At 41.2% G+C, this 21,686-nt stretch overlaps 1 protein-coding gene across 22 annotated transcripts in view; it reads left to right on the forward strand.

The window, feature by feature from the left end:
- Nucleotides 1-21,686, forward strand: part of SGIP1 (SH3GL interacting endocytic adaptor 1) — a 149,363-nt gene that overhangs the window by 126,870 nt on the left and 807 nt on the right. For 21 of the 22 annotated variants that reach the window (XM_081193707.1, XM_081193708.1, XM_081193727.1 and 18 more), the window contains 7 exons: nucleotides 3,056-3,167; nucleotides 4,303-4,458; nucleotides 5,280-5,412; nucleotides 5,684-5,886; nucleotides 6,680-6,744; nucleotides 7,576-7,740; nucleotides 9,973-12,845. In XM_081193707.1, the coding sequence (XP_081049833.1) occupies nucleotides 3,056-3,167; nucleotides 4,303-4,458; nucleotides 5,280-5,412; nucleotides 5,684-5,886; nucleotides 6,680-6,744; nucleotides 7,576-7,740; nucleotides 9,973-9,995 (857 nt within the window). In that variant the 3' untranslated portion in view covers nucleotides 9,996-12,845. Of the gene's footprint in view, nucleotides 1-3,055; nucleotides 3,168-4,302; nucleotides 4,459-5,279; nucleotides 5,413-5,683; nucleotides 5,887-6,679; nucleotides 6,745-7,575; nucleotides 7,741-9,972; nucleotides 12,846-21,686 lie in introns of those variants that run through there. The other variant, XM_081193717.1, reaches the window with a different exon arrangement.

Below are 21,686 nucleotides of genomic sequence, written 5' to 3' on the forward strand. Positions count from 1 at the left end.
TCATTTTTTAGGGGGAAAACCTAGTCTTATATACAGAAAAATACAGTACTTACCAGAATGGCAAAACCATGGGGGGTGATATCCGAAAACACATATCTACTCTGCACATGACTTAGTCAGATAACACCAATGGTATTGATCACGTCTGCTCACAGTGGGAGAATACATGCAATTATTTTTTGTTCTTTTGTCATTGCAATCGCTGTTTCTTTTGAGCCAGACCCAGATAAAGCATCACATCTTCAGCAGCTAGCTTTTGGTTTAGCATGACTTTCTGTTGAGCATCTGCTGAGCATATTTCAGTGGAAATAGGGGTTCAATACACATAAATAAAAATAAATTTTCCCTTGTGCCTAGGCTGCTGCTTTTTTCCTCTTACGTCAGTGTGAGATTTGAGAGTTAAAATGTGTGCAGGCTTCCAGAATGACCACACTAATGCTTATTTTATCAAAATGTTTGGGATATTTTTGGAAGAGACTCTTAATTCATACAATTGTTCACTATTGTAATACCCGTTGAGCAACTTGCTATATCTTTGCCAAACATTAATTGAAGGCATAAGGCAATTGTTGCCAAATATGTTCCTCTGTGATTCCATTCTGAGTAAACAAGGCATTTCATCTACTCTTCAATTGAATACAGTGGTGCCCCGCAAGACGAATGCCTCGCAAGACGGAAAACTCGCTAGACGAAAGAGTTTTCTGTTTTGGAGGTGCTTCGCAAAACGAATCTCCTATGGGCTTGCTTCGCAAGACGAAAATGTCTTGCGAGTTCCTGCAGGGTTTTTTTCCTCCCCCCCTTTTTCTAAGCCGCTAAGCCGCTTATCAGGTGATCCGATAAGCCGCTAAAAGCCGCTAATAGCGCTAATCCGCTAATCCGTCAATGGGCTTGCTTCGCAAGACGAAAAAACCTCTAGACAAAGAGAATCACAGAATAGATTCTTTTCGTCTTGCGAGGCACCACTGTACGTGAAATTCTTGGTTTTTCCCTGCAGTCATTTACTCCTCAAAAGGCCAAACTAGGTGTGATGAGGCTGCCATATGTATGTTATCCATATGTCTGCCCTGTTCACCTATAAATCATGGTTAGGAGACAATATGTGAAAAGGAGTGCATGAGGGAGAAGAGCAAAAGTTGGCTCTCCTCCACTTTATATCTCTGTACTCCAGAGCTTTCATTTTCTTCCAGGTTGGCTTAGTTCCAGTAGTAGAACTAGACAGAGAAAACAACTTAAAGCAATGGAGTCCAGCATCATCAAGTGGAAGAGAATGTAGGTTTTCCTTTCCTTTCCTGTGTCCCTTTTCTTCAGCACCCCCTTTGAGGGTTGCCATATGTCAGGAACCTCCCAAACATAACCGGAATACTGCAGTCAGAAGCAGTGTCCAGGCAGAAATTGTTAAAATGTCCGGGAAAATCCGGACGCATGTTGATCCATGTCAGCAGTGTTGTTTTTGCCAATGTTCCTGAAAAATAACTCAAAATTTTTTTGTGGGGGAATTTTGCCAAAGAAAGCTCAACAACTCTTTGATGTCTGGATTTTTACTTTTTGAAATAGGGCAACCCAACCCCTGCCCCTCTTTATATGTGAATGGGACAGACATTTGGGCAGCTTGCCCAACATACCTAGTTTGGCCTTACTGCTGAAAGAGCAGTTTTATACAGGGCCTCTTTGGGACTTAATGGGATTCTTATTTAACTGCCCAAAGAGGAATAGGTAAGTGAGACCCTGCATTCACCCACAACTGTCCCTACTTTGTTGTTTTTTCCTTCCTTGAACCTCAGTAGTTGTGTCCATGGGAAAGATCTATCTCTGGATAGGCAATTGAAATCAGATGGATGTCAGCTTTCGAAGAAAAGTCTAGGCACTGAAATATCGCAAGTCACCAAACCGAATGAAATAACGAATTAGAAGGTTACTAGTGCATTAAATAAACCCAGACAATTATCCACATTCTCAAGTAGCCATTTTAAGTTTTCGAAAAACAAGAACCAACCATGACAATCACCAGGATAGATACTCCACCCAAATGGCTCCCATTTTCAACTAACAAGTAATTAACGTGCCTGATGAACTCTGCCTTTTCAGTGCAGGACTGCACATGTACCCTGTTTTAAATGAGGACGTGGTCTTCCTGCAAGTTAGCTATTACCCCATTCAGTCAAAGGTACATCTTTTACTCCCCTCCCATGGTGGGGGCGAAGTTAGTGTGAGACAAGGGACACCTCCAGACATCCTTTTTATTAAGCTTCCCCCCCCCCCGATTTTTGTGTGTGAAGGTTATACAACACCCACTGTTTATTGAACATCCATCCTGGTTTTTTGTGCAGTTTATACAACTTCCTGTCAATTATTATCATACACTTTCTAATGCATTTTCCCCTTTGCTTTTCTTACCCGAAAAGACTGCTTGTTTTTATTTTTTAAAAGTGGGTTTGTTGCACAAGTGCACTTTAATCCACCTGAACTGCACAAATCTAAATTTTCCAGTATGTAATTGAACCCCTCCGGCAAAATAGTGACAGTCTGGGAGAAAACTAACACTACACTAGCACCAGTGCTAAAAACATTTTTAAGCCATCTTGCTAACTGCACTGCATCACCTGCGCTTCTTGTCTCTTGCGTTCTGCCTTGATGGATTCACTGGTTTCAGCTAATTTTTCTTCCCAGGAGTTTCCTTTCAACAAAATTACATTGATTATTCTCTTATACACTGTGGGTGGATTGCTCTGGTGCTGAAGTTCGAAACTGTGCCTGGCTTGCATTAAACACACACACACACATATACACACTGCTACTAACAGTGATTAAAAGCTTTGGTTTTGATTTTTGCTTAGAGAAAAACGTAAGTATTTTTTTAGACCAGAAACAAAGTTGACGTAATTTGCCAGTAGAGTGCTTGATTTATAAAATGACTGGTTTTTTTTTTTGGGTGTTTTTTTTTTTGCCTTCTCTGCATTTCTTTGCATTTCTCTGCATTTCCCTTGATGGAGTTGACTTGATGCAATTGAAAAGGTTTCTGTGTGCATAAAAAGTGACTATTTTGCATTGGTTGCAGGCTCTTCTAGAGGACCCAGCCCCTTAACCATGGGTGCGCAAGACACTCTGCCCGTAGCTGCAGCTTTCACTGAAACAGTTAATGCGTACTTCAAAGGAGCAGATCCTAACAAGTAGGTATCAAATTGTTTGCCCCCCATCTCTTCTCCATACAATAATAGACAGTTCAGGGTTGGTCTTACACAGTTAGAGTATGTTCACCTTTACTGCTTACTCCGCAGCCTGTGTACTCCCACTGCTAGTTTTTCCCCCCTGAAGCCAAATTCAGAACCCGAGCTTAGCCTCAACCCATATTGGTGCTGTAGCTTCTTGACAAATACTGTTGTTTGATGCATTTCCCTCTCTCAATTGAACTTCAGTCCAGCTGCATTCACTTAGTACTTTAAGAATGGCGTGTACGTTTGAGAAGGCAGGGAAACAAAAAAAGGCTGCACTCCTTGGCTGAATGCATTACCCTTCTCTAGTATGAACAGCACTGTGCAAATGTGGTTTCAAATGCAGCAGTGGGAAACAACCTCACTGAATTTTAAGCTGCTGATGTGAACATCCCTTTATTTGCCTGTAGGTGGGCTGCACATTAGGGACTGGTGATGTAAAACCAGCAACAAAGTTGGAGAAAATATTCTTTGGCAGCTGACAAATATTTCAGTAAACAAGTACAGTTGTACCTCGGGTTACATACACTTCAGGTTACAGACTCTGCTAACCCAGAAATAGTGCTTCAGGTTAAGAACTTTGCTTCAGGATGAGAACAGAAATTGTGCGGCGGCAGCGCAGCAGCAGCGGGAGGCCCCATTAGCTAAAGTGGTGCTTCAGGTTAAGAACGGACCTCCAGAACGAATTAATTACGTAACCAGAGGTACCACTGTACTGAGTGAGGAGAGGACACAGGGTTCAGTTATTTTGCAAAAAGGGGACCCTAGCATGATGCAATCAGAGTTCTGTTGAATGCTTTCATAAATTAGGGAATGCTGATATTACTGTGTCAAGAGAAAAAACCAAATGCTCCAGCTTCTCAATCTTCAGCGTGGTTGGGGTATTTAAATATCTGATCTTCAGTGGAGTATGACTGTAATCTGGTATATTGGTTTGCTGTTTTATTTTTCTCTGTTACTTACCTGTTTTTTCAGTGCCTACACATTTTTGTATGCAACAAAAAATCAAATAAAAAGTTTTATTTCCTACAAGTATAGGGAAATGTACCTGAATGAATTGTTCTCTTTCCCTACGTTTCTTTTGATATTAAAGATGCATAGTGAAGATTACTGGAGAGATGGTGCTGTCGTTTCCTGCAGGAATTACTAGACATTTTGCCAATAATCCCGCCCCTGCTGTTCTAACATTCCGTGTAACAAATTACAACAGGTTAGAACACGTCTTGCCAAACCCCCAACTGCTTTGCTGGTAAATATCTTTCTATGTTAACTCTTATAGATTTATAGGAGGAAGTTGCTTTTGTAACTTTCGCACAAGAAACTTTGCATAGATCATAAATGAGATCAATAGCATTCTTAATTTATAAATATCTAAAACCTTTCAGTATATTTTTGTATGTCAAAAACAAACAAAAGTACCTGTGGAGTTTATACTCTGTTGTTGAAACGGTAACTCTCACAATGTTTTCTTTTATTGTTGTATAGTGATTTCACAGATGAGCAGCATGCTCATTTGTCAAGCTATTGTCAGAAAGCAAACACAAAATGTTCATGTTGATCACCATCAGCTTGAGCATGGGTCATTCTGAAGCAGCTATAATAAATGACTATTTCGCTTTCCAGTTTTTGGCAATGCCAAATTCGGCACTTCTAGAAGAAAATGGGACTGTTAACAGTATAGCTAGAAACCTGCTTGCCATTCTTCAGCTTTTCACTGTGAATCATCTGATCTTTCAGCTATGTTTGCTAGCAGCCAATGCTGCTGAAGACTCTGAATCAGTCTCTGTCTCTCATTCTTTGCGTTCAAATTTTGCCCCAGTAAGACCATTACAATTTGACATCATTTCTTAACACAATGCTACAAATATAACACACGCACATCAGAAGGACGTGTGATATTTCATCCCTGATCACTGGACTTTATGGTTGGGTTGGGGCTTGGGAGTTGTAATCCAACACATAGCTGAGCCACAGGCTCCCCAACCCTGCTCTTCGTGTTATTACTTGTTGACAAAAGTTTTCCATTTACAAAATTAACATTTTCTCTCTTTTTTTCCTAAATGGATGCAGTGACAGTACACAAGCTGATGCCAACGCAAAGGAATTCTGGGTAAACATGCCAAATTTGATGACGCATTTAAAGAAAGTATCTGAACAGAAACCACAAGCAACGTATTATAATGTGGATATGCTTAAATATCAGGTAATACCTTTTACAGCATATAATCTGGTGAAATGTTCAATGTGCATAAGGGCTGGATAAATATAGTTCCTTTTTGTTGGTCATTGCTGATTTCAGTATCTTCCCCCCCCAAAAAAAAAACAAAAACTTTTTATGAATGGACATGCTGAATTGTACTAAAGGAAAAGTAAAAACAATGCAAAGTATATTCCAGGCCAAAAGAACCCCTTTTAATCTGAAAGTTTATAACTACACTTTGCCTATGAAATCTTCCATTTCTCTTTCTTATAAGGTATCAGCCCAGGGTATTCAGTCTACTCCATTGAACCTTGCAGTGAACTGGCGGTGTGAGCCTACAAGCACCGATCTACGCATTGACTACAAATATAATCTAGAGGCAATGACTACACCAGTAGCTTTAAACAATGTGCAGTTCCTTGTTCCCATAGACGGAGGAGTGACAAAACTTCAAGCTGTGCTTCCACCTGCTATTTGGTATGAATCTGAATTGGTCTTTGATCCTTCCCAGTGCTCACTCCAGAGATGCACTGTTCTTAATGGCTGGAGGTGGTTCCATTTGGACAACCTGAAACTGTTTTTAATCAGCCCTTGTCATTATGTGATTAAAACTTTTGCACAGTTCTGTCTAAATAACTTTAGCATTTAGAACGTTTGTATGCAAATGAGAAAGAGAGAAACTTAATGTGACAGCTTATCCACGCTTACCCTTCCTCTGCTCTTTCCAGGCATGGTCTGAGATTTAAAGCTCTGTGTCCAAGCACCCTTTTTTTTGTTCCAGAGCTTTTCCTGAGAAAACCCGATCTGTAAAGCTCAATTGGAGCAAACATCAATCTGCAGAAAACCCAAATGGAAGTTTGCTCCGATTCAGCTTTAAAGAACAGGTTTTCTCAGGGAAACCTCTGACCAAAAATCAAACAAACACAGGTGCCCTTCAGATGGTGTTGGGCTGCATCATCCCTGACCTTTGCTTGGCCATGGTGGCTGGGGCTGATGGGAAACTGTAGTACAACAGTGTATAATGGGCACCAAGTTGGCTGCCCCAAGATAGTGGGGATACTAGCTTTACACAAGGCAAATAGTTATGGGAACTTCCTGTTCAGCACTGTAACAATAAACTGGAATGGTTCCTGAACTACACTGTTCTGTACAGACGTTCTATGCTGGATGATGCTAATTTCAGATTGCCTGCTTCCTGTAGTGCTTAATTTGCTTGCTACGTGTCCTGTCATTCCAAAACTCATATGAACAAGCTTTCTTTCATTTTTAGGAATGCTGAACAGCAAAAGATATTGTGGAGGATTCCTGATATTTCACAGAAATCAGAGAATGGAGGTAATAAGGCAAGCTTACATGCTCCTCTGAAAAATCAGCCTCTTCGGCCTTACGTTTTCTCCCTCTACTCATACTAACATGTGTCTTCTCACTCCTGTCTCACTGTGTGGAGTGAGGAGACTCATTGAACAGTGCAGCCATGGATAGTTTTTACATGAAACTGAATACAATACAATAAAGCCAGGAGTTCCTGGGCTGCGCACTTATTTTAACACGTTATTGGGGTAAGTTAATTACTGAAATGTCATTGCTATTTACGTATTACGTTTATGAATTTATTTTGAATTTTTTAAATATATGTACTGTTTCATTATTGCTGTGAACTGGTTTGGTTACAAAATTATTACGAACAATAAGCATACGAATAAACTGATGAGGCTGGTATGTGCAGTGTGATTGCGCATGTTATCTCAGAAGTAAGTTCCACGGGGGGGGGGGCAACTTGAATAAAATATGAGGTGGGCAGGTAAGCCCCACCCTGCATAATCAGTCACAAGATGCTGTGCACACACAGCATTTGAATGCCAGTGTTCCGTCAACTGGGGGGGGGTGTCAGCCCCCTCAGATATTTTATTGGGGGGGGGGGTAAAGGGACCTTGGCCCTAGGAGTCCCACTATGTTCAATGGTGTTTACTTACTCCCAGGTAAGTGTGCATAGGATTGCTGCTTAAAAACACCAGTTGCTCAGGAGGAAGAAAGGGAAGTGGTGGCTAATTTAACAATTAGCAAGATGAAAGCTTATCCCCCTGCCAGTGAGTCTCCTACATGTGCATATGTTTTCTCACTATGTTACATTTTTGTAACATACTTGCTGTATTTTCTACCTTAAAGGTGTGGGCTCTTTGCTGGCACGATTCCAGTTATCCGAGGGACCAAGCAAACCTTCCCCCCTGGTTGTGCAATTCACCAGTGAAGGGACCACTCTGTCCAGTTGCGATATTGAACTTGTTGGAGCCGGGTATCGTTTTTCACTTATTAAAAAGAGGTTTGCAGCAGGTAAATTTTTTGTTTGTTTGTTTCTATAGAGGCGCCTTAAATTTTCTTCTTTTAATTTGGGGTAGGCGTGTATCAGCAAAATGAGGAGCTGGGTGGCTAGGTCTGGAAAGGTCAGTGTCCAAGGTTATTTAGTCAGGGTACCTACATCCCATCATGCCATCTGTTAAAAAATGCATGCTTCCCATTGTAATTAAGGATTTGGGGGTGGGATGCTGGTCGCATCTTTTAAGTTTCATCCTATAAAACCAAGCTGTTGCCTAATGTATTGCTCAAACTCTATTGAGCTGTGAGCACATATGGGTGCATGCATACATATGGGACCACCTTTTCCTTTTTACCATCATGGAGAATTCCTTTGGATCTCCTGCTTCAAGAGCCACAGGTCTTGATAAGAAGTTATGGCGCAGATAGTGTGATGGGGTGGAGTCATGAAGGTGCCCTCCCAACAGCAGCATCACTGCAGTTTACTTAGAGAGGGGTGTGGTGGGGCAGAGCAGAGCAGTGGTGAGGTTGGGATGGCACAGATGCACCACTGTGGGTGCCGGATTGGCTTTGCCAGGGCATCTGTGTAGACCTGCCCAGGTCAGCTGCAGTGACTCTGGTGTTGGGAGGGCAGCTCCTCCCCACCACCCTGGCCACTAGTGTCCTATGGGGATGCAACACGCATGTTTGGATTTCCTGTGCCTTGTCTAAGGAATAGCTCCAATATGAATAAGATATGAAAAGTTGTTTGATCTCTTCCCCTTCTTGTGCCCCACTGCGAGATCTCAACCGGTCTGAGGCACCTGGACCTAAAGAAGTAATTCACAATCTTTCTGAAAAGGAAAAGAACATGCAAGCTTTATTTAGTTATCATTCAGTATATTTCTCAGGTTGTTATTAGAAGAACCTTCCTGTAAACAGTAACTTGAAGACTATGTATTTTCTTTTTCTTTTGTATTTTCTTTTGTTGTAAATATGTATGTTTTCTAATTTGTACTTAATAGAAATATATATTAAAAAAATTTAAAAAGAAAAGTAACTTGAAGACTATTGCCAGGTGAAAGATTTGAACAATTTGTATTATTAGGTGAAGTCAAGAATCTACCGTATTTTTCGCCCCATAGGACGCACTTTTCCCCCTCCCAAAATGAAGGGGAAATGTGTGTGCGTCCTATGGGGCGAATGCAGGCTTTCGCTGAAGCCTGGAGAGCGAGAGGCATCGGTGCGCACCGACCCCTCTCGCTCTCCAGGCTTCAGGAAGCTATCCGCAAGCCTTGCAAGCCCGGCGGCAGTTCCCACAGGCTCACAAGGCTTGCGGGCAGCAGCCTGCAGCCCCGGCAAGTGTCCGCAGGCCTTGAGCGCCCGGCAGGAGGTCCCGCCGAGCGCGCGAGGCTTGGGGCGGCAGCCTGTCGCCTGAAGCACGGGGAGCCTTCCGGAGGGCTCCCCGTGCTTCGGGTGAGTGTCCACAAGCCTTGCGCACCCGGCAGGAGGTCCCGCCGAGCGCGCGAGGCTTCGGGCGAGTGTCCGCAAGCCTTGCGCGCCCTTCAGGAGGTCCCGCCGAGCACGCGAGGCTTCGGGCAGCAGCCTGTCGCCCGAAGCACGGGGAGCCCTTCGGAGGGTGCCCCGTGCATCGGGCAGGTGTGCGCAAGGCTTGGGGCGGCAGCCGCGGTGGGGGGGAATAATTTTTTTTTATTCATTCCCCCCCCAAAAAAAACAAGGTGCGTCCTACGGGCTGGTGCGCCCTATAGGACGAAAAATACGGCAGTTTTGTTTCAACTGCAGTAGAGGGACAGACCTGAAAGTCCACATTTCATGACAATGTCATCAACCACCTAGGCCGCACCTTCACTTAAGTAATTTAATTGATAGGCCAATTTGCATGGTTAATGGCTTATTGGGACTGAACAATAAGTGGTGAAGACTTGGCTTATCAATAGGTCTGAACTTGGAGTTGTGGCTTGTTTTGCCCTAATAAGTCATTATCAACAAGTCATGCCTTCATTTGTTAGAGAGAAACAATCCACTGGGCTTTGCTTCAACAAGCCAAGTCTTCATGACTTGTTGGTCCCAGTCACTCCAAGGGAGAAGCAGGTGGGAGTGATTGGTTAGCGTGGAAAAGCATGCTGCTCAGTCCTGGTAAACCATGAACAGTGGCTTATTGTAAATTGCCATGTTTATAAAAATAAATACAAGCTTTATTAATTTTATGAAACTTTTATTTTAACATACCTTTTACCACTTTCCTTGCAGGAAAATACCTGGCAGATAACTAACAGAAGTTTATGCAAGTATGTGGAAAATCCATATAGCTGAGGACTGCTGTGGGTGAACGGATTTTATACGCTGTTTGAGGAACAACTAAATCCTGTACTTGGGACATTTCTGTTGGAAGTGTCAGCAACTTTCAACATTTTCCCTCAGAAAATGCCATGTTGACCAGTCCTACAGTATTTACTTCTAGATGTAATATTGTTAATGTTTTAAATTGTAATTATTGTATTTGTAAATTGTACTCATTCCAGTAAGGCTGTATTTTGGCAGTTAGACACTTGAGTTTTAGCATTTTACCATTCATGAAATGGGTGTAATTTAAACTGTGGTATATAAATTTAATAGTAGTACTGTTGAATGGCGCAATGCTTTCAGAGGTAGATAACATTTTGTCAATATATACAATCTGAATACCATGCTAATTGCTGTGAGAAAGGGGGTGCCTCAAAAAAGAAAGTTTAACTAAAAACCTGCAAATTCACTCCGTTTTTCCTTTAGCCCTTAGTATGTCATATAAATAGTTATATGAATGAACAGGTCTATCTTCTAAGTATTTGATTGATTTCGCTCCAGAACATTTTCAGTAAATGTGGTGGTGGTTATAGCATCCTTCCCCCAGCGACAGAAATGTATCTCCCCCACCCCCACTTTTTCATCGTAAAAACAAGTTGATATTTTTTTAAGCTCTGGATATAAGTTATTGGATACACTTCCATTATGATGAAGCATGTGTTGGAAAAGCTTTCAGTTCCTTCCCCTTTGTCTGACATGATCAGATGTGGCGGTAGGGGGCCGTCCACTAGAAACCTCCTCACTATGCAAGCCCTATTGAAATGAATGAAAGCACAGCCAGGCAGCGAAGCAGTTCCAGTTATTTTCACTAAGTCTTGCACAGGAGAAGCTTCTGGTGGGTTGGGCTCAAAATAAGCAGTTTAAAACACAAATGTGATAACTTTTGACAAATACATCTTTATGTGGGTATAAAAGAAAGAGACTGTGTTTTATTTCAGCAACAGTTTTTCTTCCAGTTTGGTAGGCATGCTTGTTTATTTTTACAATACCATATGCATGCAGATTCCTTGCAAAGAAAACTTCCTTTTCCTAGTCAGATTCTAAGGTACAAGTGAAGGGAGAAAGAGCTCAAAAGTAATGTATTCATGTGTGTTTTAATCTGTAAAGGTTTGTGTTGTGGCCTCATAGTGAGAAACCATAGCTGCACTAAGTTTGTGTGGCAGAATTGGTAGCACAATCATTAATCGTACTGGATTCTCAGTTGCCCTGCAGATATTTAACTGCCAGCATATTCTGCTTTCTTCAAACAGACGTTTGGTTTCAAGCTTCTAATCAGTTTTGAGGTATTTCTTAACATCCATCGCAAAGGAGAGTGTAGCACTTTTTAAAGAACAAAACTGTCCGGTTCTCTCACGTTACTGAAATGCTTGCTAGATATTTATAGTGTTTTAGTTCTGCTGCATTTGTTCATTTGGCAGCTAAGCTTGCAGCTTGTACAACAGGAGCTAATGAGAGGGCTCACTGGAGTTGTGCAGAGGGTCATGAGCCTAGTGGATAGTATCCATGCTGCTTTTTTTGTACACACAACTAGTATTTTTTTACATTGAGGTCTAAGTAGGTTGGCATCCAACTGTCTCATTTGCATGCGAAAATGGCTGTGCTTGAGGAACAGCTGTGTCTGCATTAAAGCAAGCAAACAAAATCAGAGGCTGTCCTGGCAGGAAATCCAGTCATAAATTATATATCCCTTTGGAAACAAGCATGGGAAGTATATATCCTAAAGTGGTAGAAGCTGAAATTTCATATATCATCAGAAGGGAGAAAACAACAGAGAATTTCTTTTAATATGAATCTTGGATGAGAAACCTGAGGAGCTAATTTTGAGGAAAATACAACACACGGTATAAAAAATATAACTACTTTTCTTTGGCCCCACTGGTTTCTCTGTAGCACTGATGTTGATTTTGTGAATTGCTAGAACTCTGTGTGGCTTGAGGTGGAAAACAGTCTTATATTGTACTTTGTGTTCCTAAAAGCTGCCATATTAGACATGTGTCTGATCTTTCAATGTGAAAGTAAATGTGGCCTTCTGGTGACATCATCATGATGCTTATTACAAAAGCTGGAGTGAGAGAAAGCAAGTTTTTGCCTTGCTCTAATGGATGGAGAACTTTGCTACACTAATTTTCTTTTCTTCCAATATGTACAAGTTACCAGGCAGTCACATAATTGTGAGCTTAAAAAAAAACCACTATAGCTAATGTCATTACTGTCCACAAAAAGTTCACAAATTCTGATTTGAATTAAAAAGCTTTTTTTCATGCAAATAGCACATGATGTGCATTTGGAAAATATTATGTGCAAATACATTTTCAGTGCTGGAAAGAAATCCACCTTAAAAAAAAAATCTAAAACCAAACTAGGGATTTTAAAACTGAGCAGACAGGTAAATGGAGAGAAATATGTTCAACACAATTGAATTTGATATGTATCCAACATAAATATAGCTTATCCCAATCTTAGAAAAAATTCTGCAAATGCTCAAAAACAAATAATTTATAAATAGAAGAAAATATCTTTTTTAAAAAAAGTTTCTCCAATTTGCCTTATTTAGCACTTAATGTAGCAGTATTCACATCTTCCCCCCAAAAGGTCCAACTAATGGCCAACATGCCCTAACTCTTAATAGGGTTATTTCTTCCTGCACCTTCTGCCACAGGGTGTGCAGTATCAACTGCTGGCAACCATGGAGTGCCAGCCATATTCCTCCCTGTAACAACTCAAAAGTCCTGATCCACCAATGATGTTGAAAAAGGGAATGAAAACATGTCCTGTCATTTTTTTAAAAAAAAGTTATTCGCCAAGTTTTTGTAGTAAAAGAAGTTCTTGTGCAAGCTTTATTTGCATTTCTGTGCAGCACCCACAGGCTTTATCAAAAGCTTTTTACTGAATACTGATTCTAGAAGTACATTTTCAATTATTAAAAATGCAGCCTATGCATGACGGCTGTGTTGCACACATTGTTTGTCTTATCAGCCCCAAGCACACACTTGTGCAAAGAAAGTTCTAGTGTACCTCTGAAACAGCTTCACCTACATTGTCATCTTCAAGTAGTAAGCATAGCTAAGATACACAAGGAATTGAGTGTCATTATGGAGGTTACCCAGTTCAGAAAAGAACTAAAATCTAACTCCTTCATCTTAGCTTTTCCTGGGTGAAGAAAGAATTGGGGACTATCTGAGCCAGTTGTGATAAGTGCAAGTCATCAGCAGGGAGAGTGAAGAGGATTCATGTATCTGTAGTAACTGCTGATGGATTACACTTTCTCATGCAAGGCATATTCAGAAAGGCCTACTGTTTCATAAAATAAAACAAGCAGAATCAAAACGCAGCATGCCTTCCAAGCAAGCTATTCAAATGGAAACAGCTTTCTATATTGCATGCAAAATCTCTGGAAGGGAAACAATAGGTTTTAAAGGTATAAGTAGGGCTGAAATCTTATGCACACTTACTCAGGAGCAAGTCCCATTGAAATATGTGGAACTGACCTTGCTGTAAATATGCATAGGTTCAGGCTGTAGAGGTTTTCTAAAACTATATTAGAAAGTAAAGCATTATTTCTATACAAAGTTGAGATTACATTTCTACCAAGTCCAAGTTTATAAAGCATTAACCTAGTATCTAGTACTTCAACAGGATTAATGAAGCACATGAGGTGTGTGGTGGTTTTTGTTTTAATTTGGTACAATATGCAATATTCAGTAAGCCAACTAAACTTCAATGGGCCACCTCTTTCTAGATTTGTTTTGAATCAATTTATTTGAATGTAATTTTTTTTAAAAAAAACAGAATTCAAACAAGGTTTTACTTTTATGGCCTAATGCATGAATAGGCACTCTTAATAGTGCAATCCAATACACATCTACTTAGGCCCTCGGTGAGGCTTACTTGCAGGTAGGGGAGTATAAAATTACAGCCTAATTCATTCTTCTTCGTGGCTTCTATACTATATTTGAAAATGTCCCTTTCTTTTTAAGCAAAGTGGAAAACATTCCTGTTAATTTATATATGCCACACAGTTAACATCTATAGTTAACTCGTAGTTTATGCTATTACCAAATTGCAGAGCATTCTTGCCATTCCACATTTCGGTTGTTTAAGTTGATCTTAGTGGCTGTAAACTTTCTCCAGTGCTCATACTACATATTAAAGCATGTGTCACACCTTTTAAAAATGGTTCCTTGACCCCCAGTTTGCCTTTGGCATGAAAACATCTGATGGAAAGGGATGAGTGTTTTAAGTTTCTGCAGTCTAGGTTTAAAGAAAAAGTCAGTGCTGTTTTTTACTTAGTTACTTGATCCTGATTGACATGAAGACTTGAGAGTGAGGATTGATCCTATCTCTGCTTCCCGCCCCCATACGTAGAATACTACATGCTGCATGGAGTGTACATTTGTAGAGCCATACATATGTATGACATACCAATAGTATGGGGCACATGGAACCCTGAGCCTTGCTCTTGTCAGGGACTTAAGTGAACTGGTTCTTAGAATTGTACTTAGGACAATCATAATATTTTAGGTGTGTTTTTAAGACCCTAGGCACAGCAGATCTGTTGTTTGGTTCTGAATTATTTAACTGAGCTGAATACTGTTTTACAGGTAAGCCAAATCAAGCATCATTAGCTAAGGTATAGACATTTTAAAGGCGAATGATGCTACCAAGTGCTTGGAAGTTGAAATCTTACCTGCTCAGATATTTTATTTATTCATATCATTCATAAGCCACTTTCCCAATAATTGGTCCAAAGTTGCATACATAGTTAAAACTATGTAACAGGCAAAGTTCTAATTGACTTCATTGGCAGAATACACTTAGTTCCATCGAAGTGGTCAGCTACTAGTTATAGAAATGATATCTCAGATGAAATATATAAAATCGTAACAAAAATACAACCTAGTTGTCTTTTCTCTCTTTTTATACTTAAAATTACCATCCTTAGAATGCAGTACTGGACATGTCTGCTCAGAAGTAAGTCATATTATGTTCAGTGCGGCATGCTGCTAGGTAAGTAGGCATCGGATTGCAGCCTAAAAAAATATTTAGCAGGCCACTGTAGAATAAACATTTTGAGTAACACTCAGGTGCACCAACATATCCAACAGTTGGGCATCCAAGTTGCATCTCTGATTGTTGTTGTTTAGTCGTGTCCGATTCTTCGTGACCCCATGGACCAGAGCACGCCAGGCACTCCTGTCTTCCACTGCCTCCCGCTGTTTGGTCAAACTCATGCTAGTAGCTTCGAGAACACTGTCCAACCATCTCGTCCTCTGTCGTCCCCTTCTCCTTGTGCCCTCCATCTTTCCCAACATCAGGGTCTTTTCCAGGGAGTCTTCTCGTGAGGTGGCCAAAGTACTGGAGCCTCAGCTTCACAATCTGTCCTTCCAGTGAGCACTCAGGGCTGACTTCCTTAAGAATGGAGAGGTTTGATCTTCTTGCAGTCCATGGGAGTCTCGAGTCTCCTCCAGCACCGTAATTCAAAAGCATCAATTCTTCGGCAATCAGCCTTCTTTATGGTCCAGCTCTCACTTCCATACATCACTACTGGGAAAACCATAGCTTTAACTATACGGACCTTTGTTGGCAAGGAGGTGTCTCTGCTTTTTAGGATGCTGTCTAGGTTTGTCATTGCTTTTCTCCCAAGAAGCAGGCGTCTTTAAATTCGTGATTGCTGTCATCATCTGCAGTGATCATGGAGCCCAAGAAAGTAAAATCTCTCACTGCCTCCATTTCTTCCCCTTCTATTTGCCAGGAGGTGATGGGCCCAGTGGCCATGATCAGCTTGAATATCATCACTTCCACTGGCCTTGTTATTAGCAGTGCTTTCTAAGGCCCATTTGACTTCACTCTCCAGGATGTCTGGCTCAAGATCAGCAACCACACTACCTGGAGTGTACGAGACATCCATATCTTTCTGGTATAATTCCTCTGTGTATTCTTGCCACCTCTTCTTGATGTCTTCTGCTTCTGTTAGGTCCTTACTACTTTTGTCTTTTATTATGGTAATCTTTGTACGAAATGTTCCTTTCATATCTCCAATTTTCTTGAACAGATCTCTGGTTCTTCCCATTCTATTGTTTTCCTCTATTTCTTTGCATTGCTCGTTTAAGAAGGCCTTCTTGTCTCTCCTTGCTATTTTTTTGGAAATCTGCATTCCATTTCCTGTATCTTTCACTATTTCCCTCGCATTTTGCTAGCCTTTCCCCCCGCTATTTGTAAGGCCACTTTGCTTTCTTGCATTTCCTTTTCATTGGGATGGTTTTCATTGCTGCCTCCTGTATAATGTTACGAGCCTCCATCCATAGTTCTTCAGGCACTCTGTCCACCAAATCTAAATCCTTAAACCTCACTTCCACTGTGTATTCATAAGGGATTTGATTTAGATTGTATCTTGCCAGCCCAGTGGTTTTTCCTACTTTCTTCAGTTTAAGCTTGAATTTTGCTATAAGAAACTGATGATCTGAGCCACAGTCAGCTCCAGGTCTTGTTTTTGCTGACTGTATAGAGCATCTCTGATACTCCTCCTCTATTTACCTTCTACTGTATGTGATAAAGAAAAATCGGACCTGAAACTGTTAAAATGGGAAAGAACCATTGTGCTTAGATGTTTGTTTGAACATATGAAAGCCATTGCAACAATGGGTTGTATTCAGTGCTGCCATTCCACGTGTGTAAGACTTCTACGTGCACAACAGAACTTACCACCACCACAGCCCCCCCCCCAGCCTCTACGCCCTCAAAATCTGCTCGAATGTTGGGGACTCCAAAGCAGATTTGGGAGGCATGCGGGGAGAGAAGAGGGAAGTTCTGTTGTGTGAGCAGAACTCCACTCACACAATGACCGCAGTCTAAATCATGACATGGACTTCTAAACTTACCTTTGGAAAGCTGCTCTTACGTGGCCCTAAGTAAGCTACTCTTGAAGCCTAGGAAGACCCTTCCTAAGTGGGACTCCCAAGCATTCTGCTGGTAACAGCAAAAATCCTAAAGAAAAGCTGATGTAAACACACTAACTCTTGCATGTACCTAACAGGGTTCTTTTGATATGGATCAATCAACCCTATTGTTAATCGTCAACAAGCTGCAAACAAAGAAAGCCACTCTTGACTGACCCTAGTGCAAGTATACTGATGGTGCTTTCTGAGCTTCTTCTGGTTGCAAGAGTTAACATGAACAATCACTACTTTATCTTTTATAGGAGTAATTTTGAAATGGCTGAATCATGTTGAAAGGGATCAATATTTTTAAAGAGCCTGACAAGAAAATTGAAATAATTCTTTTACTTAAAGATTTAGAGTAATTGTAGTGACAGCTCCTCTGTCCTCTAATTCTTGTTCTTCAATTTTTTACCTTTACCATAGCTTAAGAGGAAAGACTCCTCTCTGTGTACAACTTCATTAGGTTACAGGGTACCTCTGCATATATAGAGCACTCTGGAAAAAGTTGTACATTGTTGTTTTTTAACTAAACAAGTAATGTTATCTCATTCATGTTTGACATCTACTTAGGTACCGAGTCAGTTCAGTATCACTGCAGTGTAGATGTATTTGTTTGGTTTTTTTTAAAAAAAATAGGCATTTTTAACAAGCTTTTCTTGTTAAATTTTTAATTTGGAAGATTACCATGATAACCAAATCACTTCAAATGCAATATGATAATGAATACCTTTTCCCATGGGAAAATCCCAATCTTGGGTCTACACCAGAGCTGGAATTTCTTTCTTGAAAGTTTATGTAAGAGGTGTTTCTAGTGATAATGGACATCTTATGCTCGTCAACGTTTTGCTCCATTAGACGTGGTTAGAAATTTACAACATCACAAAGCAATTGACCTCTTTTGACCTTCAAGAAAGGATTACTGTTGCTGCTACTGAACTCTTACCTTTGATTTCAAGGATTAGTGTGATGATGATGATGTTCAAAGGGTTTACCCATGAGCAGGAATTTCACTATAGGCCAAGCAGTACGTGAAAGTCTAGAATCTGTCTTTTAGTGACCTTAACAATGTTTAACATTAATAAATTGTATTTCAAATTAGTATGAATATGGAATACAGCTGTTTTAGCTGTTACCTCCAGTAAATTGGGATTATAAAACTACCACATCATTTCTCAACTAGACACTTAAGAATGCCACTTATGCTAGTGTCTTAGAAGGGGAGATGGATTTTCAAAATGAAGGAATTGTTGGCACACACTTTTTTAAAAAATTTAACTGGCTCAATCAAATTCAAATGCTAAACTCCAATCCTGCCAAACTGTTGTACACATGTTTTCAAAGGCACTATTGACTTGCATGCAATTAAGCATGTGTATAAGCATTTGCAGGCCTTGGGTTTTAATTCTTAGCTGTGATTTCAACCCTAAAGGAATTTTGAAACCTGAATTAGATTCCCTGGTGTTTTATCAGATATCGAACTATATCATTTTATAATTAAAAAAACCTTGTGTATAAACTGTTTATAGATATTTGTGGACTTAAAATACACATGTATATTTTTAAACATTTTTGTTTAAAAGTCTGGACTTCTCAGCCTACGTGTGCAATGAAATATACTATCCTTTTAGTCTAGTTGGCCTTGTTTACTGCTTAGTCTGTTATGAAAGCTTTGCTGCTAACCTGATGGTCTCAGAGAAAAATTGTAAACTATATAGGTTTATTGCATCAGAAACACTGCAGCAAAGCTTTATATCTGACCACTGGTAATATGAATGTGTCGTATTGACTTGTTGAAGATAATCATAAAACCACATATTTTCACTGTTTCTTTCCTTATAGATTAGAATACAAATGTCTATTTTTTTTGTAAATAATGATTTTTATAAATGTCTTTCCATCATGATTTCCCCCTAATCATCCATTTCACAAAATCCTGAATATGCAATTATTTATCATACATGATATTATACAAGAAATAGGGTCCCCGTTTCAGAACAAAGTTTATTAAAATCTATACATAAGAACAAATTTAAATAAGTTGTACTTGAAATGTGATTTCCCCCCTTGAAAATAAATGACAAATCTAAAAATGTTTGATGTTTGTGCGGAATTATTTTCTCCTAGAAGTCATTTACAATATTTACAGTGCCATTCTATACATGTCTACTAAGAAACAATTATTGTATTCCATGGAAATTACTCCCAAGTATGCGTGTATAGGATTTGGTTGCCATACACTGAACAACTAACTACCCAGACTCTCTTCCCACAGTCTGTTATTTAAAGCAGATCTGAAATGAGGAGATGGATATTGGAGGAAACTGAAAAATGGGAATTTAGGGATACGGTATTATAGCCCAGAAGTCTGCACCAACCTTTCCCAACCTTGTGCTTTCCATATTTTGGGGGGTGTACCGTTCACTCTCATAATCTGGAGGCCCACAGGTTTGCACTAGATTATTCTTTTGTTAGCTCATCATTTTATACACAAGAACACTTAAAGGTGCGGGGAGAGCATTTTTATTGCGTAGAAAATCTGGCATATTCATCATCGGCTTTCTACACCTTATACTGTACAGGGGCTGCCACGTGGCATAAGCGCTTATATTGTAAAACTAATACGAGGCTACGACTTTTAATTAGAGCGCTCTCTATTCCTGCACCAAAGTGGATAATCGGGAGTTGGCCTGAAAGGGACCGGCCAGTAGTAGCATGTAAAACCAGCCACGCAGAAAGCAAGGCAGGGATTTTGCCAGATCTCCGGACTACCAAGGCGCACAGACAGCAGCTCCTGGCGACCACAGCGCTTTCCCCACACGGTTCCTTTGGCGAGGTGACTTTCCAATGCTCCTTTTTAATGACGAGGGCAGCTGCCGACGTTCCTACCCGTGTCAGGACCTGTCTCACAAGACCCCCGAGCCCGAGCCCAACGACTGACCGGAGCTGCTCCACAGGCGCGCAGTTAAAAAGCAAGGCTCCGAGGGGAGACGGAGAAACAGCCAAGAAAAGGAGGGAGCGCGCTGCTGCTGCTGCAAGAGCTGCGCTCCGGGCGCCTCTTCCCGTCGGGCAAAGCCACCTTGGGACGCGCGCGCGCTAGGCGGGAAGCGGAGACCGGCTCTCCTCCGCCTCTTCCCGCCCATGAGGGCGGAGGCAGCAGCGCCGCGACCGCCTTCCGCGGCTGCAACAGCCTCCGCGGGGTGATTGGTCACCCTGGAAACCAGCAACAGCTGCGGCTCTGTCCTGCAGCAGCAAAAGAAGGAAGAGGAAAGGTAAGAACGCGCCGGCGGGAGGCTTGTTGGGACCCCTGGGGGTGTCGCCTGGGCCAGTAGAAAGGCGGGAAGCGGAGTGGCCTCCCACCAGCGCGCGCCCCCATTCCGGCAGGGCTCTTGCGCCTCTTGCAGCCGCGTCATAGGCAGGGGGTTCTACCCATTGCGCAGTTGCATTCAGAGTCGGCCCACTTAAATCAATGGACGTGACAAACTTAAGTCCATTGGTGCACGTACTCCGAAGAGAACTTGGGTGGCCACAATCCAGAAATTAGACTGTTGAAACTCCCCACCACCCCAGGGATTTTGCAGCAGTGGGGGAACTTCGTGTATATTGGCTTTCTGCCTGTCCTACTCGTAGTTGAAGGCACAGGGTCCCTTAGCTCTGGTATTTAAAAGAAAGAGAGATGTTAATCTTCATGCTGTAGCTGTGTACAGGTGAAGGCTAATTTTATTCTGGAGCCTCCCCGTTCTAATCATTTGCATTTGAATACATCTCCCGCCTTTTCTCATTGCCCCACAAGAAGTCATTTCTTGGAAGTCTGAGGAACAATACTGAAGAGATACTGCGTCTTTCTAAGGAGAGACTAAATGTGCAGGTGGAAGGAAGTTTGTGGACTTGTAATAAATACACACAAAGTGTGCCCCAGAGGTGGCTCATGAGTTGCACAAGCGCAGCTGAGGTGGCTGCACTTCTTTCTCCTCTGCCCACTCCGTTGCAAAGCGGGATGGGCAATTTGTAATGGTTATTTGTTGTTCAAGGTGCCAGTCCGCTTCAGGAGGCCTCAGGCAATCCTTAGCTTAGCTTACAACAGCAGTAAGGAAAGGACTTGTATTGTTTCCTATGTGTGTGCATGCATAATGCCTATTTATGAGAAGAATTGGAGGAGGAGGCGGCAGCAAGCCAAATGAATGGTCCAGTTCTTCCAAGTGGCATGCCACTATTCATGAGTAAACTTCGTTCTTCTTTCAGAAGGGTGTATACATTAGTCTGATACAGCAAAAGCAGCAAAAAGTATGGCATTACTTACCATTTTTATAGAATAAGGTTGTGAGAGTAGAGTGCATGCATCTTCTGAGGTGGAGTCTAGTTTATGAATAATGCCATAATAAGTTTGTTGAGACTTTTGGTTGCTTTTTATTTCTGAGTAAGGCCTTGCCTTGCCACATTTTTTTTTTTTTTTGACATTGCATTTATTTACAGTAAGTCATTTCTTGGAGTATGGAGGACAATGCTGAAAAGATACTAAGCCCTATAAGGAGAGACTAAATACACATAGAGATGGAAGTTTGTGTGGTTATGTTCTACCTCCCTTGCCATCAGCAGAATGCCTCTGAATACCAGTTGCTGGGAGTCTCAAGTAGGGAGTTGTGCTCATATGTTGCTTTGGGGCTTCCCATAGGCATCTGGTTGGCC

The sequence above is a fragment of the Podarcis bocagei genome (genome assembly GCF_964188305.1).
Source record: "Podarcis bocagei genome assembly, chromosome: 5".
NCBI classification, from domain to species: Eukaryota; Metazoa; Chordata; class Lepidosauria; order Squamata; family Lacertidae; genus Podarcis; species Podarcis bocagei.